The 26673-nt window shown below is 34.7% G+C and overlaps 1 protein-coding gene across 1 annotated transcript in view; it reads left to right on the top strand.

Annotated features, from left to right (window-relative positions):
• Positions 1-26673, top strand: part of ANTXR2 (ANTXR cell adhesion molecule 2) — a 141274-nt gene that overhangs the window by 21637 nt on the left and 92964 nt on the right. Inside the window, exons 8-10 of the mRNA XM_019720146.3 lie at positions 15906-15966; positions 18302-18400; positions 20295-20364. Of these exons, the coding sequence (XP_019575705.1) occupies positions 15906-15966; positions 18302-18400; positions 20295-20364 (230 nt within the window). The remainder of the gene's footprint in view (positions 1-15905; positions 15967-18301; positions 18401-20294; positions 20365-26673) is intronic.

Genomic DNA, 26673 nt, shown 5'->3' with positions numbered 1-26673 from the left:
ATGAACACAGTGTAATTCACAAGATCTGGATTTTGTTTGTAAGTGAGACTTGGTATTAATTTTTGCAAATTGGGCTCTGTGAGGCTGGGTTTATGATTTCAAGTTTAAGATTTTCATAAACAGTGTTAGACACTTCTACTCTTGAGCATAGAATTCCTCACCGTCTTGATATCTTGAGAGTTTTATAGGCTTTATAGAAGAAATGTATAATAAAAATTTGGATTGGAATGTGTGATTACTCCCTCTTCCCAGTATGGTGTTTCCTAGCTATCAGTCAGGCAACTTGTACCAGTGGCTGAGTATTTGACTGCTGTTGTTGTTCTTTCCATTTTAATGATTAATAGTTTCACTGGAGCTCATAATATTTCTGTTTCGAATTCAGTTGAGCTGTCTCTGCTGATCATTAGAATCTGGGCTATCCTGAAGAGGGTATGGGGAAGTGGAGTGATGAAATGCAAAGCAAAACTCCTGGGCTTTCACAGCTGAGGTTTATGTTTCATTTTATTGCCTTTTGCTAGAAGCACTAGGAACAGTTGCTATTAAGTATTTATGATATTTTGGTAAACATCCTAAAATGGAAGTGAATAATATATATTCTCTAAGCCCAAGCTTTTCCTTTAATCTTTAGGTATTTATTGAAGGGGGAAAAAAAAATCTCGGTTTCCTCTGACATTTGGTTCTGGCATTTAAAATTTCTCTTTAAAGATCATGTTTTTTGGAAACACGGCATGAGATTTATTGAATTTGGTTTTAATATCACGTAGGCTCTTTTTCTTTTCTAATTAATAGAGCTTTTCAGAGAAAACACAATTTGGTCCTATCACATTATCAGTACTTCTAGTGGACAGGCCAAATGTAAATGCAGAATAAAACAGAGATTTAAATATTTTATGAGTTTACATATATTATTGTGTTTAGTTTTTAGGAAAAAATGCAATATAAAAATAATAAATATTTTTATATTCAAGATAAATACTCTACAAATGTGATTAGTTTTCAAATATAGGAAAATGGATGGACAGTGCAAAAGGGAGGCTAATTTGACCCTATAAATAAGTAAATCAGTGGATTATATTTTAAATAGAACTTCATTGTGCTTGGGAATTTATAATTATTTTTATAATTATATTGGGAAGGAGAAAAGTCCTCTGGGTTATTACCTTTGGAATTTTATTTTCTATATATAAAAGGTTTAATTCAATATTCTCCAGATAACTAATGGCCTTTTCAAACACACTTTTTGTGGGTTATGATTACAGATTTCTCCTTCAAGAAATTAGTAGTTGACTTCCAGAGAAGATAAAGCTGTTGTTGTTGGTTTCTTATATTTATTTGTTAAATTTCATTTTTTTAAAAATTGTATTAGGGAAACTTTAGAATGGAATTTATCACTACAGTCTTTCTTGCCTGAAGTTCCTGATGGACTTTAGCTTGAGAAAGTTATGTTGGAAGATTTAGCTTGCTATTAGGTAGATTTGTTATTTTAGTTATAAATTGCTAAGCAAGCCTCTTGAGATTCATCTGGCGGGGGCTGATGAGTATAGCTCTCATATCAATATAGTTAAACTTCAGCTCTTTTGTCACAAAAGGAGGAGTAAGTTATTCCCAGGGAAGCCAGCCTCTGGGAAAATCCTGGCAGTAACATGGCCAAGTTACCAGGTAGACAGATGGAGCCTTTACAACCAAAGTTGATCTCACTAGTGGCTGAGATTTTTATCAATGTGGTGATGGTCTGGGTTTTTGCTCACTTTGTAGAAATTTAAAGCACTTCATGCACTTTATCTCTCCTCAAGGCAGAAATTGCTGCACTCAATATAGAAAAGCTATAATTCTGCCTCAAATTTGAATTGCATTTTATATTTACAAAGTACCATCTTGTGTTTAAAAATTATGTTTGGTATTTAAAACAAATATAGTGTATCTATTTCAGGGTAAGGGAAGAGAGAAGATAATATCCTTCTATTTTTTACGATTTACCAAATTAATGGATAAAACTGTACTTGGAATGTATTTACACAAAGCTAAGCAAACGAAAGAAATTAGAAAAGTTAAATCTTTCAGATATTTGGTGCCATGAAGCAACAATATTTGCTAAATTGATAGATAATTATTTTTCCTGCTAGAAGTTATTTAAATATATCAGGCCTTATTAATTAAAAGTACATTAATTTATTTCAAGTTACTCTATAATTAAGAAAAAATGATAACATGGTTTTCTTGTTTTCTTTGCCCTCCCTCCCCTGTCCACCAAAATCCAGTAATCTAAATGATCTGTTCCCCTTACTGTATAAGATACCACATTTTGTAAAGACATAGTAGTGTCGAACAGAAAGAGTTCATCCACCCAGCTCTACCAGAGCCAAACACTAAACACCAAGGATTGCAGTGGAGAAATATTGGCTATTTTATTATGAATGACACCACCCAGTAGAACGGGAAGCTAATGCTCAAAAGTCTGAATTACCTGGTGGTATGCAGGATGCAGATTCTATAGGGCAAAATTACAAGACACCATGGGTTAGGGGGCTTGGAGTTGTGTTGGGAGCTGACGGGTTGGAGGTGAGGTAAGGGTAATGAATCATTTCTTCAGGTCTTGAGGACAGTTCTGAGGTCTATCTGGTTTCATGGGAAAGTAGCCATGGGGTCAGTCCACTTTATGGCTCAGGAACTGAAACATAACTTAGGTCGTGTTATCTGGGGCTAATTTAGACAGTATGTTTAGATGTTATCTTTAGCCTACAGAGGTTCAGACAGACTGTGTGACCATTAGTCAGGTCTGGGCTACTGTCTTCTGCTGCCTTGGTGGTGGCTGATGAACCAGAGAAAGGCTAGGTCTCAGAGGGGTATATATAGAGAGATATGAATTCTAGAGCTAGGATTTAAAGCTGAATTTAATCAAAGTCATAAGGACCCTCAGTTTCAATTGTTTGTCTAGAATCAACTTCTTAATCAGCAAGGATAGATGTTTACATTTTGGAGCCTGTCTTTGTTGCGGTTAAAAAAAAAAGAAACACTGTAGTAGTTCTGTCTTTCATGACTTCAAAAGCAAGGGACTGAAAAGGGTATTTGTTATGAATATTTTGCATGTTAACAACTTAATACCTTTTGTAAAATTTATTTGATTTAGAAAATCATTTTAATGCTCTATTTCAATTTGGAGACATTATATCATTTCAAAATTTTTAGATTTCTATCCATATCTAATAGACAGATTTCTGTCTATTCTATGTAACATTTTTTTGGAATATTGGTTTAATCTCCAATCTTAACTAGTACTTATGAAAGTTTAAAATTTATTGTTATCTCAAATAGGTACTGGTGAAAAACTTTCCTTCTTTTTCACCCTTCTTTTACCATTATCTAATTTATTCTTCTATTTACTCATTTATTGAGCTCTTACTATGCTTTGGGCTTGACTTAGGCTTGGAAGAGGGGACACACACTTAAATAAGACAAATTCTCTGCTCTAAAGGGGCTGGAAAATAATGATAATTTGAGATTTGGAATATGACGCTGTCCTGCAAGAATTATAAAGTGTGGGGATTTGGAGGAGGGAAATTTCAGTGAGTCACCCCCATGTGATACAAAGCAATCCTATAATTCAACTCATGTTAAATTGCCAATTTGGTTCAAGTAAAGTTGACAGAAGGATGGGATACGTTTGGTTATCTGAAGTTATGACAGGTTTTTGTGGTGGGATTTGAACTGCACGCCCACAATTGGAGTATATTTAGTTAGAAACAAGGAACACAGAACTTTAGGAACAGTCTGGGCTGCCTTGCTGAGGCACAGGAGGGAGAGTGGCTTGGCTTGGATCATGGAGGGATATGTGGTATAAACGTTGACAGGTAGGCTGGATCCAGATCATGGAGACCCACTATTGTTCGGATGGGGTATTTGCACTTATTTCATAAAGAATCAGGGAACCATGGAATATTATTAATTCAGAACATGAGATGTTCTGAATGTTTAGAAAGAATACTCTAATGGTAATATATAGGATAATTTGGAATATGGAAGGGTATGCTATAAATCTCTTGCAATAGCCTTTGAGAGACATAAGAAAACCTAAGTAGTGGAGACAATATGAGACTGGGAACAGGAAGACCTGAGTGTGAGTTCCAACAATGCCTCTGCCTAGCCATGTGACCTTGTGTACATCCTATAATGTAATCTCTCTGAGTCTGAAACTTTTTATCAGTCAAATGGGGATAATGACATTCATTTCATTGGATAGTTTTGTGAATTAAGTGAGATAATGATTAAGAATGATCTAACTCAGAAGGGCTGGGCCTTGAAACATTGGGTAGGAAGTTAGGATAATGTAGGATGAGGTTATTAATCCTTCTGTAGGGCAGTCCACTGAGAGAAACGGCTGGCATTCTAAATGACCAATGACTTAGGTCTAAAAGGGCGTAGATTGATATGTGAGAGGATCAAATCTAGCAAGTGGGCCATAACAAAGATTTCTAGATGGTGTCGTTACCCAAAGTTAAGTATTTGTCTGTGTCCTAGTTCCAAATCCTCAGGCCATGGGACTACATCCCAGTCAACTGGGAAAGGGGAGTCAGTATTCCCAAGACAAAAGCTAGTAGAATTTCAGGACCCTGCATTCAGAAAAGAGCCACAATTCTCGTGATGGAACCTATGGTCCTAATTCGTGATTTAGAGTAGAAACCTAGTTGTTAAGGGGAAACAGCATCCCCAATGGACCATATTTCCTCAGGGGTTATTTCAGGCACTGGGATTCTAGGTCTTTTGTAATAAAAGTAGGTCAAGGACCTTGAAGGAAATGACTAATAAACTCTCTGCCCTGGTCAGAACCTTGTCAGGGACTGGGTGGGGCTCACCCTCTAGTATAAAACTGTTTTGCTGAGCCAGGCTCTGAAGTCTCTGGCAAATACTAGCTGGCAGCTATTAGTTGTTGTTATTATTGTGAAGACAGGGAAACTGGAAATAAAAAGGTAAATCTGGGAAGCTTTGAAAAGTTGATAGAACCTGAGAGCTCCCTGGATATATGATGAAAAGGATAGAGAGGGAGTCAAATGTAACTTGGGCCTTCTCCCTGTGACTAACATAATAACTAAAAGCAGTGAGAGTGGAAGCTGTTTTGTACAGAGAGGCATGGAGTAGTAGAGGACTGGTAGAAGGGCAGAGGGAGAGAAGTTGAACTGGGCCTAGGAAGAAATCCTGGTGGGGGGTTGTCCCTTAGGGAAGTGGAGGTCCAGTGAAATGTTCAGGTCAGAAAACTTCACAATTTCAGTCATTGTTCCTCCTCTTGTTCTTTCTCCCCTCCCATGGCCCACAAACACAACAAGGATTTTTGGTTTCTTGGAAAGGTGAGTGCAGGACTTTTATTTGCAAATGGAATTTTATTCAAACTAGTATAGGTCAGACTGAGATATGAGTACCATGTGGTTTCTGGTTCCGTGTTTCATTATGCAGTGCTGTATTAGAAAACACTAAACATTTAAAAAAGCCAGGATTGGTGAATAATATGGAAAGGACAATCAAAATGCTCTGTGGAAACCTTCCTCCCTTGTTTATTTTATTTTTTTATTTTTATTATTTACTTATTTATTTATTTTAAATAAGACCATGGGATATTTTCTCTTTGCAATTATTTCCACAATTTTTTTTTTGATAGAGTACCTCAGAAAGTATTAAGCAGAAGAGATGAATCAGTTGTGAAACTGATTTTTATAAATAACCCTGATCCAGAAGAATTAAGAACACTGCATCCCAGGTGATGGCAGCTAATGCCAGAGTTCCTAAGTACTTAATGGAGAGGTACAGGAGCATAAATAGGAAGGGAATGATCACTCATTTGTGTAGGCCCTTTAAGGAACACAGTAATAGATTCTGTAATACATCTAAAATATTTTTGACATATATTCTAGTAAGGCACTCCCTTCTAAATTCCAATGAACTAAAAAATAAAAATGGAAAATTTGCCTTAAATTACTCTTCTTTTGCTGAAATTTTATAATGTTATTTTAATGTCCATTGTCTAGTGCTGTATTTGCATTTGTACTATAATTTTACTTAATACTAACATTATTCTTTTTCTTTATTTGGTTGGGATTGTAATTTAAGGAAATCAAGTCCACTTTGAATAAATAATTATAGTTTTTTGATATTTTGTGAGAAAACAAAACTGGTGACATTAGGTTACATAGCCAAAATTAGTGCCAAATGTTTATTTCTTAACATTAATCTGTTGGGCTACAAAAGGAGATGACTTATAGAGCCTCACCTGTTCTGGAAAGTAAATTCAATTGAGTAGAAGGACATTGAAAAGGAAGATAAAATGGTTAAGATTTATGACTAAATGTGCCATCAATGTAAATTATAATGGATAAATGCAGTTAGATCTTATTTTTCTCAGTTAGATCTTATTTTTTCACCCAATATTGTAATTCCTAATTTATTCAGTAGCATTTATTGAATACCTGGTATGTTCAAGATACTTTTCTGAGTATTGGGTGACAAAAATGGATGTGGTACCCTTGATTTTCTGAGCTCAAATTTTAGACATGTATGTTTGCTGGTAAAATTAATAGAACTGATAAAACTTTTTTTTTTTTTTTTTTTTCCTCTATTCTTGTTGCATAGGAAAATATTTTATTTGACACTGGAGTTTGGAACATAAAATGGACCAGATATAGACTTAAAATGCTTGGCATATATGTTTAACATTTCAGTTAATAAAACATGAGAGTGGGCAAATAGGGCTACGTAATATGAAATAATATATGCATCAGAGTGAAAAACATGTCGGGACTCAATTTATTTAAATTCTGAAACACAGTGCATTTATTATTACTCTGTTCCATAATTTCCATGCACTTTTTGTGGAAAGTCTATTCATCCTTTAAGAAAGCACTAAATGATTATTCTGAGTTTTTGCTAACCAAAAGAAAATAAAAAATAAAAAATGGAGAGGCAGATAAATTTTTGTTTCAAATTGCAATTTAGTTTTGGCAATTTTCTTTGTTATAGTGAGAAAGGAAGACCTAATGTGGTTTGCTATTAAAAATTACAGTTGTGAGATGTAGAGGAACTTGAATGTCATTTGGGTTTTTTGTTTCACAATTTATGATATGGGCACATTTTCACCAATAGTATAATCAGAACTACGCATCTGTTAGGTTTGGAACTGAGAAGAGTAAAAGGCAATGATTATAATTTACGTTCTTCCCTAGATGTCTCAGAGTAAAAGTTTGTTTAGAAATTTGTCACTTGTGCTTATATTACTCGCTTGTACTTGCAAAGGAAGAGAGAATCCTTATTTAGAAATGGGTCAGGGCAGAACATGCTGAATTGAGCAACTGGTGTTTTGAAGCTCCAAGCATTTTTAAAAAACGAACTCAACTAAAACATGTGATTACAAATGACAATTGTTTTTTATTGAAGTATTACCTCTTAGAGGAAAATATACTTGGTAGGCTGTTTGGTAGCTAGAGAGAAAATAAAAATTACATCTCTGTGTATTGAAAGGTGAAAGGCAAACAAGAAATGACTGTGAGAAACATCTTTCCAGCTGTTTTAGCTGCTTATTTTACGCACATGTGTGGCTAATTACTAAAGCTTCATTTTGTTGAGAACTTTAGAATTAATGTTGTGCAGTGATTTTTCCTTAAGAGATTTAAACTTGGAATCCTTCATATTTGAGATGAGCTCCTGTAGTGCTTAAAGCTGCTCAATGAGTCAGAAAAAAAAATGCTTGCGTTTTAGACCTTATTATCCTTACTGATATTTTCTGACATGCTATATGTCATGGAAATTAGCAGTTTATATCTGTTAAGAACACACCTAGGGTGCTTGTAAATTATCTGTAATGTTCTGTTGTAGGTGGTATTAAACATCCAAAGTTGGTATTAGAAAATTATTGCTATGATGAATATTTTGAATTTTTAATAAAATGTTAAAAATGTTGGAGATGTTAGGGTATCATTGTATTTAAATATAAGGAAATAATCTATTTTGAGGGGAAAATCCTTATTATTTCGAATTGACCTTAAAAAATGAGATCAGAAAGGAAATCATTCACGGGGAGTTAATATCCTTTTTCTCTTATCACATGTCCTATCTAAATTAGCCCCTTTCTTCAAATAAGATATAAATCTTAAATTTGTGTGTTTTTTTTATTTCCTTTTCTTTAAAAATTTTTCCTGCATCTGGCTCAGTAGGTATAGAGATCCAGTTGTAACCCTACAGATAAACAAGATAAGAAATCGCTTTGTAACCAGTGGGGTTCTTGGAAGACTTGTATCTCTGACTGAGCTATGGTCCCCTCCTCCTGCACATCCCCACCCCACGCCCAAAATCTTGCCAACTCTGGCTTCAGAGTGCATGTCTGCCACTTGTTACCTAGTATGCAAATTTGGCCCACAGTGAAATCCTGCAATATGACCACATGACACCAGATGTAAACTCAATCCAAATTAATTTGAAACATGCCTGGTGTCTAGAGTGAAACACCATTCTGATACTTCATTCAAGTGGCGTCAGAGAAGGGACAACACAGTGAGACCTACTTTCATCTCCTGCCAAACATCTGTAATCTCAGGGGGGGTCAGAAGGCAGTATGGTCAGAGCTGACTCCCAAGGCTGCATCTGGTCTTAACTGCTAATGAAAAACTAACCCAGAGGGAGGCATTAGCAACCTTACCTTATTCTACATCAACCTTACCAAATAGAGAAATTCCATGAAATTGGTGTTTACAGTGTTTACGATTCTGATTATCTGAAGTGTACAAATAATGTATCAAAATTGTATACAACCAGTTAGAAGCAACAGAAAATAAGTAATTAAAATTTGTTAAGGTGAATGACATTGTTCCACCTGAAATGACATTGTTCCACCAAACAACTTGGAAGATGGGAACTATCTGGATTTTAACTTTCTTATGTTCATATATGGTAGGCTTTTTTAAATAATTAGTTTCAGGTATTCAAAACAATGTACTAGTTAGACATTTACACCCCTCACAAAGTGATAACCCCTCTCCCCCAATCTATTACCTCTCTGACATCGCACATAGCTGTTAAAATTCCATTGACTCTTTAATCACACATTTTAAAGGAGGCATTCAAGATCAATACATTTTAAATAGGACACAAAGTTTTGATGAGAGGACAATGACTGTCCTTATAGAGACTAAATATTTAAAAACATCTTTACGTATTTTATTCACAGTTTGGGACAACATGTTGAAATGTAGAATTTTTACACGAAGTACCAGAATTTGAATTCCAGTTACCAGAGGGGACGGGGGAAGGTAGTGGAAGAAGATGGTAAACGGGGTCAACTATGTGATGATGGAAGGAGAACTGACTCTGGGTGGTGAACACACAATGTGAGATATAGATGATGTATTACAGAATTGTACACTTGAAATCTATGTAATTTTACTAACCGTTGTCACCTCAATAGATTGTAATTTATAAAAAAAGAATTCCATGTACTTTAACATCTTTTCTATCATTGATTTTCACTGGCTTATAAATACAAATTTTGCAGATGGTCTCGTATATACCAACAGCTACTCTGTCTTAGACTCTTGGAAGTTCACGCCTTTATCTCCTATCCAACCTGTGCCCTGTGGGTGCAACTATAGGTTAAAAAAGATTTAAAGACCCTGTGGTTCACAAATGTAGGAGGGAAAGAAACTAAGAAAAAGAAGAATAGAGAACAGACCTCCTTCGGGCATACATGTAGGCAGGCCTCATTTTTCAATGTTGGCATTCCAGTTTAGAAAACATGTTCCCTCATGCTGCTTGCATATCTTGCTTTGCTAATGGTTATGCTGCCTGAATTTCCACGGCTAAAAAAACCCTTTTGAGTTTTCCTAGGTATAATCCTACCTAGGCTCTTGGAAGGATGACATTCACATTCACATATTAGTATGAATGAATTCGTGAAATGCAAACAGCTGCATTAAAATGGACTATTTTAGGAGGTAGGGTAAACCTGGGTAGTGATTGTGTTTAGTAAAGGAGTACCCCTGTGAGACAGGGGTGTGGGGAGCAACAAAGACTAATTTAGTCTCTGTCAAAAATTTGCCTAAGGTCAGTTTCACATCCAGAAAAAAAAAAAACAGAGTAAAACCAAACAAAATAAAAAACCCCAAACTTCTGCCTCCCAGTTCTAAATGTCTTTTCTGTTCCCAGAGCTCAGGGAAGTTCTATAGTTTTTGAACAGTGGCATTTGAAACCTAAATGCCACTGGTGTCATTACTTTTATGAAAAAAAAAAAAAAGTGTTCTAAGATCTAATACCAAATTAGTTTTTCTAAACACAGTTTAAAGTTAGTTTTCCACGTGGTTGCTGTGTCCCCAAACAAGAGTTAGGACCTCTGGTAGCCTGTGGTTCTACTATGGCGTCTCTTGTCTTTTAGGTTCTGGTTGATGCTGAGAAGTAAAAAGTCTAAATGTTTTATTTGTATAAAATAGCTTTGAGATAGAAAGCAGTAATGAAGTAAGACAATAGAGAAAAAATAAATAAAAAGAGAGACAACCCTATGCATTTGTGTATCCCACATACTACTAATTCATAGGATGATTTTAATTTATTCAAAGTTGTGGTATTGGGAATTTTAAAACAAACCTCTAAAATCCCCAACAAATAAAAGTCCAAGATTAGTGACATACTTTCGAAGAGAAGAAATAAGCTAGATTTTAGATTGTTTTTGATAGTATAAAGGGAGTCCAGGCAAAACAGCAGATACATTTTAATAGTTTGTTAGATATTAGGATTTCTAATGGTTAGACAGTCAAAAGTATGGGAGTAAAGGCTAGGAGAGTGCAATGGTTATAAGAATGGGCTTTGGACTCAATCAAACCTGAAGAGATCTGGCTCTACTATTTAAAATTAGTTGTTCTAGGACAACTTTTAAAAATCTCTGTAAGCCCCTGTTTCCTTATCTATAAAATGGGTAGAAAAACTATGTATTCATAAGACTTGGGAGGATTAACTGAAGAAATTCAGATAAAGTGCTTAGCACAGTCCCTGGAACATAATAAGTGCCCAACAAATGGTAATTATTATTACCTTTGTTGGAAATTCATTTGAATTTGTGACTACTGATAGTTTTACTACATTTAGAAAGTTTGACTTTTGTCATCCATATTAATATTTGAGGATTTAAAAATAAGGATTAGGAATAGTGTACATATTGTTTGCATTTTAAATATTCCTTAATACTAATGTCACTTTAAAAAATTTTTTTATTGGGGAATATTGGGGAACAGTGTGTTTCTCCAGGGCACATCAGCTCTAAGTCGTTGTCCTTCAGTCTAGTTGTGGAGGGCGCCGCTCAACTCCAAGTTCAGTTGCCATTTTCAATCTTAGTTGCAGGGGGCACAACCCACCATCCCATGTGGGAATTGAACTGGCAACCATGTTGTTACGAGCTCATGCTCCAACCAACTGAGCCATCTGGCTGCCCCTAATATCACTTTTTGTGTGAACTGATAATTTTGTGTGAACAGATATTTCAATAGTATACTTTTTTCATGGTGAGCATCAAGTTCTTTGACAACTTATATACCAGGGGTGCCAAAAAATATATATACAAGTGGACACTTTGGTCAATGTTGCTCAAGCTGTAGTTCCCCATAATCAGAAGTGTCTGGATGCTGATGGTAACCACTTTGAGCACCTCTTGTAATTGCAGAAGTCAAACCTGACTTGTATTCATCTTTTATTATCAGTATATATTGAGTACCGTGTTTCCCCAAAAATAAGACGGGGTCTTATATTAAGGTTTGCTCCAAAAGACGCATTAGGGCTTATGTTCAGCGGATGTCATCCTGAAAAATTATGCTAGGGCTTATTTTCTGGTTAGGTCTTATTTTCGGGGAAACACGGTATTACAATTTTAATACAGTTTTCCTTTCTTGAAATGTGTATACATGTTTTTGGCACCCTCCATATATATGTATCCCAAAATCTCCAATGATGCTATTTTGCATCTAGTGTGTACATGACTTAAAGTGCCCTAGTTCTATTAACAGCATTTGACTTGTCTTTAAATTTAGTCTATGGTGCTATTAGCTCTCTCTGAAGTCAACTAAAGCTGACCTTTAGTGGAAACTATTTAGTGGAAACTATTGAGATATAATGAAGACAGATGGCAACACATATTTGAAGAAACATCCTTACAAGATCTTCTGTTGCATTAATGATGGAAGTACAGAGTATGAAAGATAAAGTATCAGTTATCATAGATGGGACACCTGATCCAATGTTCCAACAATCAATAACAGTGTTTAATTTGGTAAAAATTAACTAAAGTGTTTAAAATATTTGTCCCTCTCTGTCAGTTGTCATTTAATGGTGACAATTTTAATATAATAGACTCATTTTGATATCTTCAACATTTGAACTTGTGCAATTACTTGATGAGAATGGATTATGAACTATTTTGTATTTATAGAACTGATTGTTTAAAAATTTAATTATGTAAACTTTTTGCATACAAGCATTAAATTATTTCAACTTCTAATTGTTGTTTTAATAGAAGAACATGGTAAATTCTAGATCAAAAAACTCAAATTAGAAAACACATTATTATCTAAACTTTCTTACACTTTCTTCTTTCTCTTCTCTCCCGACAAAATTCTCTTTCTCTCTCTGGTTATTTTTCATTTGGAAATGGTTTGGATGAACTTAGTTTCAAATTTTGGGTCTGGATTTCTAACATTCAGAATTTATTGAAGGACTAGGTGCTTTTTCCTGTAAATCAACTTTCTTCTGCCTTGTCTTAATCCTAATATGGTTGTTGTTTTGCTTCCTAGGTAGACATTCTTAATATTCTCATTAATTCATGCATTCAGTCTGTGTTACCTGTCGCGTCCTGCACGACAAGATCTGTGGGAACCAAGAAGGGTGGTGCAGGGTTAAGAAAGACAGTAGCCAAGAACAGAGTGCAAGTGGGGCCAAGGGACTCAAGCCTCAAGGACTGAGCCCCGAATTGGGCCAAACGCATAGCTTTTATTCGTGGACATAGGAGGAAGTAAAATTGTTTTTTCCATGGTCTGTGATGTCTGTGCCTGCTGGCTGTTTTCCCTAATTGTCCCCATTGTGCTCCAACACATACTGTGCCTTCACAGGCACATAATCCCGTGAGATGAAGTCATTATTTAGAAACCATCTGATAAGAGGGGGGATCACTGACATCATTCCATCGGGTCTCTGCTCTGTGGAGACACTTCCTTTGGTGCCACAGGATCTGTGCTGGGGAACAACCATTTTGGCAGCTATAAGACAACAGTTACCTATGCATTTGTTGGTTGTGTGCATGTATAAAAACAATGGGTGGGTTCTGAAAGCGTTGTTTTTCTATACTCAGAGAGTTTGTCTTCTAATAGAGGAGGTGATTCATCCACTCAAATAATATGATGTATGGTCCAAAGAAATTTAAAAAATTAAAATAAATTTTAGAGAAGGGCAGGTAATTGTCTGTGGGGAATTCAGCTGCTTTGCATCAGATGGTGATGCCACTTTTATGACTCATGTTCTAAACTGTTTGCCTTTCAATGAATGTGTTACCTGAATCACTTCTCAATTCAATACTATCATTTCTATGAAAACTCGTTTTATTAAAATAATTAAGTACAAATATTAAACAAATGTAAATATATTCTTATGTATAAATGTATATTATACAAGTTACTGCAAGATATAACCAACCTTTGCTTATTCTTAATCTTTGAGTAATGTAAATTGACTTTTAAAATCTCAGACTTGAGTGCAACATAAATTGACTAATGACCCTTAACTTTTTCTTTAAAATCAAAATACCTTAGAGGGGATTAACAGGGTTTGGCTACAGAGATGTAAATCATCAGTAGTCCTTGAAGGTGTTTATTCTCCAGTCTTAAGGAGAGATCCGTAAGGAGAATTGCTCATTTGATCTTGCTATTAAAAATGTTTTGGTAGAGTACATCAAATTAAAAGAGAAATCAATATATACACATTTGTCTCAAATATTATGAGACTTGATTAAATCATGGCCAATATTAGTATGAGAGAGAAAAACCAACATAATTTTAGTTCACACAGGTCATTCTGGGATGCATGTTCTTTGATATGGCCTTTAGAAAATCTCTTTGTAATTTCTTGATTTACCTTATTCTAAGGAATTAAAAAAAAAAGATTTCTAGTTCCAACAGATTCAATCTTTAAACCTCTCTTATACTTTCCCTTGATGCTTGAAATGTTTTCCAATGATGTTAACAGAGGCATGGCTAAAAACTAATAAAGAGATTGTAAACTTAATGGCGCAGTCAGTCGCCTTAATAGGATCTATTTTAAAATAAATTTCTTCAGAATCGCTAGCAGACAAAATAGATTTGGGGGTTTTGTGTTGTCCTTTGAGCTTCCATTTTGGTAGCTCAACTGTTCCCACTTTTATCTTAGATCAACCAAAGTTGAAGCTATAATACCCCCTGCCCCTGTTTTGTTAGTTGGAAACTTTTTAGCTCCGTATTCCTTTAGCGAAGCTTTTCTATTCTGTTCCCTTTATTGTCTTGTTATCTGAATTATGTCAAAATGTTTAAAGATGTTAGTGATTTGAAATACTTTCCCTCCAAGAGGGCACATTAACCTTTGACAATAGTCTTCAATTCTTACTTCAATTCTTAATTGAACCATGGTACTCACTCCTTGAAAGAATGAGTGTTGATTATAAGAGATCAAATAGCAGACCCAGAGGGAATGTTTGGGTACTGAAAGGTTTTTGGGTGCCTGTGCAATCTCTTTGGTCATTTCTGAATTTAAAGAGACCTGATCCAGAATTTCTCAGATATAATTTTTACTATACTTGTTTCCTAATCACCAAAGCTTCAATCACTATGTGAAAAGTAGATTCACGATGAAACAATCTGAAAACCCATTCCATGATGCATATTCAGCAATAAAAAGTCCCTGATTTGATCCAGCTGATTTTTAGAGTCTGGTTATTTATATTTCCACTGATATTAAACAAAGCACCGAAAGCATTATTTCCTGCTACAGTCCTTCCTTCCTCTTCTAGTTATGAGCAGGAGATGCTAGAAAACACTGTACATCATCCGTCTTTAGCTTCTGTCAAGAAAGGAATGTCTTTCAAAGATCATCTGGAATTTGTCTGAATTTGATAATGTCGTGCAGAGCAGTTCCAAAAATAAAGGCAGGATTGTCATGTCCTTAAAAAACAGCTTATTTCATCATTGTTGTTTTTCACTTGTAGCCTTGTGCCTTGTTTGGTGGTTTCTGTTTCTCAGAACAAGCTAAGAAGAGCCATTCTATTTCTGTGCTGTGGGAATGCAGGAGTAAAGAATCTGTGTTTTTGAGAATAATATTTGGCTCAGAAAAGGAGTCTGTGTTCTGCAAGTGTAATGTCTGATGCGAATGAGGAGTATTCGCATCCATGGGAATTGAGTGAGGCTGAGAAAGTGAATGGAAATACCCCCATCAAGTAAAGAAGTGTTTATTTATTGGTATTGTATTGAACCTCTTACTAGAAAATATTAAATTAGAATAAGTAAACAGGAAGTCTGATATGCTATCTTGTTTTTGCTTGATGAGGAAAGTTGATTTTGTGGCTCTCAGGAAATTTTAGTTATCGTTTTGTATACAAGGCTACTGGACTTGGAGGGAACAGCTACTTTATCTGTGCTTATCTGTATTTACTTTAACCAAATAAGCATTCCTACAGAATGTAGTCTCAGAATATATACTGAAAGACAACACAGAAATTTCTAACAGCTTGGTCGCTATATATGTGATAGTTAATAGATTTTCTCTGCCATCTATTGAGGTTAAGGGGAGGACCTCAAGGTTATTAGTAATCTTATAATTTACTTCACATGTTACAATTTACGTCCCTATCTTGATCTTTTTTATTTCCTTTTTAGATACTAGCTCAGTCATGCACTGAAATCCTGGAATTACAGCCCTCAAGTGTCTGTGTGGGGGGTAAGTGGTTAGAATTTAAAAATACCATGTAAGAAAATGTATTTTTTCCTCATTAAAATATATGATTTGAAACTCATGTTGGAAAGAGAATAGCAAAATTAACTTTTTTGGCATCTTTTTCTGTAAGAATTTTTAAATAATTCCTTGAAATATTTCTATTTTAAATTCACATTTTTAAGATTGGAGTGTTATTTTAAATAATGAACATATTGTGTGACAGGCTTTTAGAATCTTCTGTATATTTAGTTCATGTTTGAGACCTTTCCCATGACAGATAAAATAAAATATGAAATTTTTTCTTTTATCTGATTATACAGTCATGTATCTGTAGACTTGGAGCTCCATGGCCTAATATAATATAATATGAATACAATATGAATATAATATTATATAATATAGTATAATATAATATAATACCTGGTCGTGTTTTACTGTAGACTTTCACTGTAGACTTTGAGCTCCATGTAGACTTTGATGGCCTGGCCCAAGTGCAGAATCAGCTGGTTCAGGGCATATAAGGAAGTGACTTATGGCTGAATGGCAGGAAGGAAGCAGGTGGCTTCATTAGCTGGTGCTAAGAACACACTCAGGTTTTAACACTTCAAAGCCATCCTGACCTAAAGAGAATGTGATTCTCTTTGGCATATTCTATTTCTTCTTCAAGTCTGACCTGGAGTTCATTTTAACCTGAATTTACTTAGAAAAGGAAAAATATTGGGTTTAGTGAGGGAGGAAATATGCTGTGTTATTTACCATAGAGCCTTCCAGCTGCAGGACATGGTATTAGTTCTGCTTCTTTTAGTCTCTTTAATTAATGCTGACTGAGATGTTCAAGAGAAATAGTGCATTCGAACATCCCAGCAGTTTTATAATCCGTGGTTCACAGATGGGGAAACTGAGGCATAGATAGGTTCAGTGTTTGCTATTAGGAATTGTTCTATTGGGAATTGTTCTATTAGGAATTGTGTGTCTGACTCTAAAGCTCATGTTCTTATTCTTTTTTACTATGTTATATTTAAAGTTTTACCTGCATTTTATTTTAACTTACAAGTAAAGTTCCTTTTATACCATGTTTCCCCGAAAATAAGACTTAGCCAGACAATCAGCTGTAATGCGTGTTTTGGAGCAAAAATTAATATAAGACCTGGTATTATATTATATTATATTATATTATATTATATTATATTATATTATACCCGGTACTGTATGATATGATATTATATTATATCTGGTCTTATATTATAGTAAAATATGACCAGGTATTATATTATATTATGTTATATTATATTATATTATATTATATTATATTATATTATATTATATTATACCGGTATTATATTATATTATACCGGTCTTATAGTAAAATCAGACTGGTCTTATATTAATTTTTGCTCCAAAAGATGCATTAGAGCTGACTGTCCGGCTAGGTCTTAGTTTTGGGGAAACATGGTAACACCCTCAATGGACAGTGGCATGGCAGTATTTTCTTCTATAGTTAACTACTACATATGTGTTAAATTCTGTTAGATAAATGGTATTTGAGAGGACTGAGAGTCAATCACTGTTAAAACAGTGAATATACCATCTTGCAGCTAAGAAGCAAATATTTATTTGCCGATCAAAATATTTGATCAGTTAACTTGTCTTCTAGCGTATTTCACTCTCTAATATTTAGTGGCTGCTCCTACTGTATAGATAGAGTACAATAAGTTAAATCAACTTTCTTTAGTGACTGGCTATAGATTATGAATAATCCAAAATTCATCATCTCTGACGAGTTGTAAATTTGTAAGCAACAGAAAATGAAGCTGGGATTGGTAATGTGCAGAAATTATTTGAGAAGAACTCTGTATGAAATGTCATAGATTAAAGAAAATACAACACATGACTGTTCCAAGAACCAAAGCACAAAAATAATTTTCTTCGCATTCCCATACCTCAATTCCTGAAATTAGAGGAAAACAAAAAGGTTTCTTTTCTGATGATACTTTCCTAAGGATAGATTTTGGGGAAGTTTGTATGGTATATGTCTGGGAATGACTGGTATGCTTCAATTCCAGTATCTTGGTCACTCCTGGGAAACATTTTTAAAAAATAAAATGCCTCGCTATATGGCGGTGAATGGTATCTTCTCTGTATTTCCTTTAAGGATCTAAGAAAGCAAGTAGAGTTGTAAATAGAGCCACGTCTTCTTTGTTATTAGTTGGCTGAACTGTATGAAGAAATTCATTCTATGCACCTTGATACTTTCAAGTTATGTAGTTTTTTTTCATTCATTTGTTTTGTTATTTTGTAAAGCAGTGATTAAAATGTTTGTTTTTCCTTTTACTTCTAGAGGAATTTCAAATTGTTTTGAATGGAAGAGGATTCAACCTGGGCAGTCGGAATGGCAGTGTTCTGTGTACTTACACAGTAAATGAAACATACACAAAGAGTAGGTCCACATCGTCTCAATGTTGCTTTAATACCTGCAAATGTTTTCCTCTCTTCCTCAAGTATTTTCCTGTCTTCCCCAACTGAAACCAGCTGTCCTATATTTTTTTAACCAAAGAAGAAAGAAGCAAAGTCCAATGGTAATACAAGTAGTAACAATAATTATTTAATAGCTATTTAATGATGACAATATTTGTTTATAACTTAATAAATGCTGGACCCCATCCTGAGTAGCCTCTTTATAAAGAGGATGATCTTGTGGGTAAACGAGTCAAATAATTTGCCTGTGGTGACACAGTTAATAATGGGCAGAGCTGAGATTTGAACCCAGTTTTCCTGATTGCACTTTGTATGGACTGTATCAACCGCCTGATTTAATTGCCTCTGTCTCCAGATTTATTACTTGTCACTCTTGCCTGAAAATCTAACTAACTTGGACGACTCTACTACTTACTGACTTATTTTATTGTCACTTGTTTTCTTTATCTGTTTTCCCAGTAATTTGTCAGTCAGCATTTTGAGATAGGCTTTTTGTCTTACAGCTATTTTATATCTCCACTGCCCACCCAGCACAGTTTGTTGATAGTTATTATATTTATGGAATTAGGTTTTATTTTGCCTAGTTAGGATTTCAAAAAAGCAGATGAGTATAATGTTTTTATCTTCATTCTGAGAAAAACTCCTCTTACATGATCTTAGTATTCTGAGCATTTTGGGTTTCTATTAAGACATTATTTTTTTCATTGATGATTATAGTGTCTTCTAAAATTTCATACCATAAGGCAGATGCTGAAACTCTGTGAAGTCTGGTAGAGTTATTTTTTGAGAGGTTCATCTACAGTTTTTGCTGTTTATCTGATGGTACTAAAAACTCCAATTAGCACAGCTTTGGCTACACACACAGTAACTGTTCGGTATGTGTTTGTAGAAATAAAGTAGTGATAAATGTTATAATGAATACCTCTCTTTTCTATTAAGATCATTATTTTGGTAAGACAAGACAATAAAATTTGTAACAAATTCTGTTCATAGTAGGTACCACAATTGGAGAGGACAAAATAATTTTCTTTTTATTCAGTAGGCATCTGTAATCTGAGCATTAGCTTTACCTAACTCCTTTTGATGACATATTTGAGTTGATTATAATATAAACATATTTTATACCTAGCTACATAAGGTTAAGTTTAATAAAGTAAATCCTCAAACAAATAAGTGGAGTCAGATTGTATTTTCATCATTCTCATACCATGTGATTATGTAACTTTTGTGAATATTTATAGTCTGGATCATTTTTCTCATATATTATTAAAATTACAAGGACAATTTAAACATTCAGATTTATAAAAAAATTTTCTTTTTATTGTAGACACAACTGTTTTATAAAACTCTTGAAATAAATTCTTTCTCCTTTGGATATTCATCTTTTCCCTATAATTTTAAAATTCTGCTTCAAAAATACATTTTTTAATATAAAATATAAATGTATTTTTACATTTTGAAATATAAAATGATATACAAATTATATACAAAATACAAAATGATATATAAATATAAAAGTATGTACATCATTTATCCTTAAAATATCTGAGATATTTGCAAACTTGAGGAAGAAGATGATAATTTTATAGTATCTACAAAAGTATATGGGCTTAGTCTAAGGTTAAAAAAATTATAATGTATGATTTATTGATACTATATATCAGTGAGGCATATAATCTCTATTTTTCATTCTCTTTTCCTTCTCCTCTTTCTTTAGATGAGTATCTTTTTGGTTTTTCATGCTAATCTATCCAATGTTCTACACATGGACTCTGATTGCCACATGCTCTCCATATTATTCATGAAACTGAGATACATAAAACTCTTTATTAATTCAATGGCATTTTCTTTTCCAGGTGTAAAGCCAGTAAGTGTGCAGCTTAATTCTATGCTTTGTCCTGCACCTACCCTGCATAAAGTTGGAGAGTAAGTACTTCATTAAAAACATTTTTAAAACATTTTAGCTACAAATTATTAGGAAACAGTGACAAATATACAGTGATTGTTCTATTGTATCTTGTTGTACAGATTAAACATGAAATAGTAAACCCTAGGCAAACCCTCTGGTTAGTACTTTAACTATAGTCTTAGTAGGTCGAAAATGATAAAGTCTGTTTTATTGTGAATATTGATTAAAGGCTCTATAAATATTATTGGGGGGTTTGAGAGCTATTGTTAGAACTTTTATTTATTTATTTATTTATTTTATTGTTAGTTTCAGGTGTACAAAACAACATGGTAATTAGACATTTACACCCCTTACAAAGTCATAATGCCACCAAGTCTTCTACCCATCTGACACCATACATAGTAGTTATTACAATACCATTGATGATATTCCCTATGCTGTACTTTACATCCCATGGCTATATAGTTTTTAAAATTATAGTTGACATTCAATATTATTTTATATTAGCTTCAGGTGTATAGTCAGTGGTTAGGCATTTATATAATTTATGATATGATCCCCCCAATAAGTCTAGAACCCATCTGACATCATACATAGTTTTTACAATATTATTGACTCTATTTCCCATACTGTATTTCATATCCCCATGGCTATTTTGTGGCTACCAATTTGTACTTCCTAATCCCTTCACCTTACCCGTCCCCCAACCCCGCTCTCATCTAGCAACGTCAGTTGTTCTCTGTATCTACAAGTCTATTTATATTTTGTTTGTTCATTTTTTCTGTTCTTTAGATTCCACATATAAGTGAGATCATATGTTATTTGTCTTCCTTATTCTGACTTATTTCACTTAGCATGATAACCTCTAGGTCCTTCCATGTTGTTGCAAATGATAAGATTTCATTCTTTTTTATTGCAGAGTAATACTCCATTGTATATATGCACTACAATTTCTTTATCTAGTAATCCATTGATGGGTATTTCAGTTGTTTCCATATCTTGGCTATTGTGAATAGCACTGCAGTAAACATAGAGGTTCAAATATCTTTTTAAATTAGTGTTTTGGATTTCTTTGGATAGATACCAAGGAGTGGAATTGCTGGGTCATAAGGTAGTTCTATTTGCACTTCTTTGAGGAACCTCCACTATTTTCCATAGTGGCTGCACCAATTTGTAATCCCACCAACAGTGCACAAGAGTTCCCTTTTCTCCACATCCTCGCCAACACTTGCTGTTTGTTGATTTATTGATTGATGATGGCCATACTGAGAGGAGTGAGGTGATATTTCATTGTGGTTTTCATTAGGACTGATAAATGAATTTAGTAAAGTAGCAGGGCACACAATTAATATTCAGAAATCAATTGCATTTTTATACACCAATAATGAACTATCAGAAAGAGAAATTAATAAAACAATCCCATTTACTATACAATTACATAAAAAAATACCTAGGAATACATTTAACCAAGGAAGCAAAGATCTGTGCTCAGAAAATTGTAAGACATTGAAGAGAGAAATTAAATAGTATACAGATAAATGGAAACATATACTATGCTCATGGATTCGTAGAATTAATATAGTTGAAATGTCCATACTACTCAAAGCAATATATAGATTTGATGCAATCCCTAGCAAACTGGCATTTTTCACAGAACTAGAACAAATAATTCTAAAATTGGAACCATAAAAGACCCCGAATAGCCATGGTAATCCTGAGAAAGAAGAACAAAGCTGGAGGTATCACACTACCTGATATCAAATTATACTACAAGGCCATAGTAATCAAAATGGTACTGGCCTGAAAACAGACACGTAGATCAATGAAACAGAATAGAGAGCCCAGAAATAAATCCATGCCTATATGGTCACTTAATCTATGACAAAGGAAGCAAGAATATACATTGGGGTAACGACAGTCTATTCAATAAACGGTGCTGGGAAAACTGGAGATACATGCAAAAAAATTAAACTGGACCATCTTCTTACGCTATATACAAGAATAAACTCAAAATGGATTAAAGACTTAAATGTAAGATCTGAAACCGTAAAACTCCTTAAGAAAAGGTAGGCAGTAAACTCTCTAACATTACCCTTAGTAATATTTTTACTGATATATCTCTTCAGACAACAGAAACAAAAGATAAAATAAGCAAATGGGACTACATCAAACGAAGTTTTTTCACAACAAAGGAAACTATCAACAAAACGAAAAGGCATTCTACTGAATGGGAGAAGATGCATGCAATGATACATCTGATAAGGGGTTAATATCCAAAATTTATAAAACAACTCGTACAACTCAATACCAAAAAAACCGAACAATCCAATTAAGAAATGGGCAGAGGACCTGAATAGACATTTCTCCACGGAGGACATACAGATGGCCAACAGACACATGAAAAGATGCTCAACATCACTAATCATCAGAGAAATGCAAATAAGAACCACAGTAAGATATCACCTCACACCTGTTAGAGCTTTTAAATAATCAGAGCCATAGTCATTATTTTGAATTTCAGAGTATTGAATTTACACATGCACACACACACACACACACACACACACACACACACACGAGTTCCAAAGTGAGATTTTAGCTAATTACTATAGTTTTTAAATATTAAGATTAAAGAGGAAAAGGAACATGCTATAAAACACACCGAAAACTTGGAAATATTTGTGCTTTAATTAGTTTCTCAGTTCTGTTAAGGTCTATATTCTCATGTTCTTTGATGTGGCAAATAAACCATAATGATAGCTGTTTAAAATAGGGATGTTCAATTTGGAAGAAGACTTTTATTTGAATCACCAATACACAAGCGATTTCACTAGTATTTCAGTATTTCCATTTGTGATTTTTTCCCCCTAATCTCTCTATTATGAAGGAAATGATTGCAAATAGTTCAAACGTTCCCTAGTCCAGTAGTAGTCAATGCAATATGTTTATGATAATAAATAGATTAGTTTTTTGGATCACTTTATACTGATCTTGAACCTAGAACAGAGGAAAGTAAAATATACAAGGCCCCATTCCAAAGTCTGGATTAGTGTTCAGAATAAAGATTATATTTTCTCCACGGAACCTAAGAGAATCATTTTAGTAATTTGAAACTAACTTGAGTACTTAACTTCTGTGGATGCTTAAACATTCAAGATATCTATTGGACATCACCTCTGGTTATGTAAGTAATGGAACAGTATCGGCTTTCTATTTTAAATTGATTAAAAGGTGCTGCATAATATAACTTAGCAAAGCAAGACTATCAGAATCCTTTATTTTTCCCCTATAAAAAAGCATTCATTGTCTGCGTCTTGTGATAATCTAGCGTTATTTATAACATGCTTATGGCTATATTAGACTGTTTCTTGGAAGTTGAGGCAGGCCCATTTTGCCTAGGTCCATCTTAACTGCCCCGTGCATGGGGGGACTGCATGGCTTTCTGAGTAATCATGTCTTGTGTTAGTAATAATAATTCTATTGATTTATAAAGTTGGGACCTATTTTAATGAATCTACAATTCTATATTGATTCTTCTCGTTGTTTCCCCAATCTGCTCCCAGAGCTGTTTTCTCTATCTTAGTCACTGGCAGCTCCCTCCTTTTTGTTGCTCAGGTCAAAAACTTTGGCTCGTTAATTTGTCTTACATGCAGGCCATCAACAAACCTCATCAGTACTAATTTCAAAACGTGTTCAGAATCCAATCCTGGCCCTACCACTTCCCCTGATACCATCCTAGACCAAGCTCCTTTCATCTCTTGCTTGGTTTATTATCCTGTCCACTAGTTTGTCAGCTGCTGTCTTTGGCAGGAGTGATCCTGTTAAAACCAATTGGTTTGTGTCACTCCTTTGCTTAAAATTCTATCTAAGGAGTTCCCCATTCCACTCGTAGTGAAAATCTAATCACTACAGCATTCCACAAGGTTCTGCAGAATCTGGCCCCTCATGGTGTCTCAGACTTCATCTTCTCATTGCCCCTTCTGTTAGGGTCACACTGTACTCTTTGCTCTTCCTTACCCATGGCAGCTTACTCTCACATCAGTATTTTTACACTTGCTGTTCCCCTGCTTACAGTGCTATTCCCCTCATGGCTCACTATCTCACCTTCTCTTTCTCTAGTATAATTCAAACATCACCTTCTCAGTAAGCTCTTCCTGATCACCCTCTTTAATCATACAATCTTCCCCCTCCCTTTTGGAACTCCCTGCTCCCTTTTCATGGTTTATTTTTTTCTCCAAAGCATTTATTTGTTTATTGTGTGTCCTTCCTGCTAAGATGAATTTTATTTGACTGGTTTCTTGCTGTATCTCTAGCACCTGACACAGTGCCTGACACATAATATATTATATTATATTATATTATCCAGTCTTATATTAAAATTAGATCGGGTCTTATATAAATTTTTGCTCCAAAAGACGCACTAGAGCTGATGGTCCAGCTAGGTCTTATTTTGGGGGAAACATGGTAGTAGATTCACTAAATGTTTGTTACCTGAAAGGATGAATACATTTTTCTCAAATATTTTGATTGACTATTTATATAAAATGCCAAAAGAGTGCATTTGGTTGCTGGTGGGGAGGGGCCTATATTGGGTAGGAGAAAAATGATCAGAATCCTATTTTAGGGGTAATTCTATTTAAGAGAGAAGAAAACTATCTTGTTTTTCTTAAATAGTAGTGACTAGTTAAGGAAGACAGCTTACTTTCTTTCCCGGAATAATTATCAAATGCAATATGCCTGTTCTAGCCCAGACACTGAATTTGTTTTCTCTAGAATTTGCTTGTAGGTACCATCTATTTTTGAAGAGACTACCACTGTGGGGACAGAGCCAGGAGTACAATTTCCAGGCTCTTGGCCTCACGTGGAAAGGTGCTCACTCGGGCAGTAAATGGCCATCAACTGTGATTGGATGGCCATCAGCTGTGGCTAGTTGGCTGTCAGCTGTAACCAGTGAGCCATCGGACACTAATATAACTGCCATGGCTATGCTAGCAGAAAATGGATGCTAGCAAGAAGATAGTGGCTGAGCTAGCAAGGGCGGATTGCAGCTAGCCAGTGAAAGTCGGTGGGTTGGCAGGCAGAAAAGCAGACAGCAGGATGCAGGTCATGTGGCTCCAGCCTCTAGTGAAACTATAGTGCCACCAGCGAGACTATAGTGGTATGATTCCCCTACTTACGGCTCCGTGGGTGTTCTTTTCTGGCCTAGCCATATCCTGTGTTCTTATGTGGGGAGCGAGACCAGAGACCCCACAGGCCGCCTCACACAACAACCACAGAGACTGCTGACATTCTTTAGTGATTTGTAGATTGGCTAAATACTCAGGAGATGTGATTGTTAAAAATCACATAGAGCATAATAAATATTAGACATGAGAAGTCATCATTTGTTTGGCTTTTAATATTAATATTTCACCTATAAGCCAACTGAAAATATTTTGGGGGAAGAGATCTGCCTAAAATAATTTCTTTTGATTTTTTTTTTTTAAAATCAGTACATGATACCACTGAGGCAAAACTTGAGAAGGTTTTATTTGTTAATGTATTAGGTATTTGGGGACATCATTATTTGTTCTGCTGAGTACGTTGCAAGTAATTTGGAGCTTTCCTTTGCCTTGAATTTTCTTTAGATACTTTTGTAGGTGATGACTTCTCTTATGAGACTGCATTGAAATCAACACAACTGAAACAGTTTAGCCTTGTAAGGTGACTGATGCTTAATGGTTGCCTAATTAGCTTTTGGCTAAGGATTCAAACCCATTAAGTAGCTAGTTAGTCTATATTTCCAATAAACACATCTGGCCCATTGAATGAAGGTTTTTCCTGTGTGAGGGTGACAGATGTGGTGATGGTTCCCCCTGTTCTGTCACTTAAATAATTAACAGCCACTGGTGAAGTAACCTTAGACAGACAGCCTCAAAGCCAGATATGCAGTCTCAGAACTGCATCCACAGCCATGTGCCTTATCTCATTAGCCTCCTCTAACAGTTCCCTTCTTTATGTTATATTTCCGGAATTACATTTTGTTTAAGGATTATTTCTTTAGAAATCCAGGGCTCATGGATGATTTTGGTTTGAAGGAGGGTTATCATGAAAATGTTTGCTTGGAGATACAGACGAAGAATGTGGCAGAGTACTCGGGACATACAAGTAGGTTTGTATGTCCTGTATGACATCAGAAATTGATGTCATAGAGTAAACAAAAGTTAAAGCCACCTGGGCAAATCTTATGGAGGTATATGATTGTTTAGCATTGTTGGAATGGGTCTTTGAAGTACTTTCTTTGAGAGAATCTCTATTTGTTAAACTTTTTTATTTGACAGGGATTT

This window comes from Rhinolophus sinicus, chromosome 1 (assembly GCF_057876585.1).
Source record: "Rhinolophus sinicus isolate RSI-liver-muscle chromosome 1, RSI-T2T, whole genome shotgun sequence".
Classification (NCBI taxonomy): Eukaryota; Metazoa; Chordata; class Mammalia; order Chiroptera; family Rhinolophidae; genus Rhinolophus; species Rhinolophus sinicus.
The sequence above is the reverse complement of the archived record's forward strand: the minus strand, read 5'-3'. Positions and strand labels throughout refer to the sequence as shown.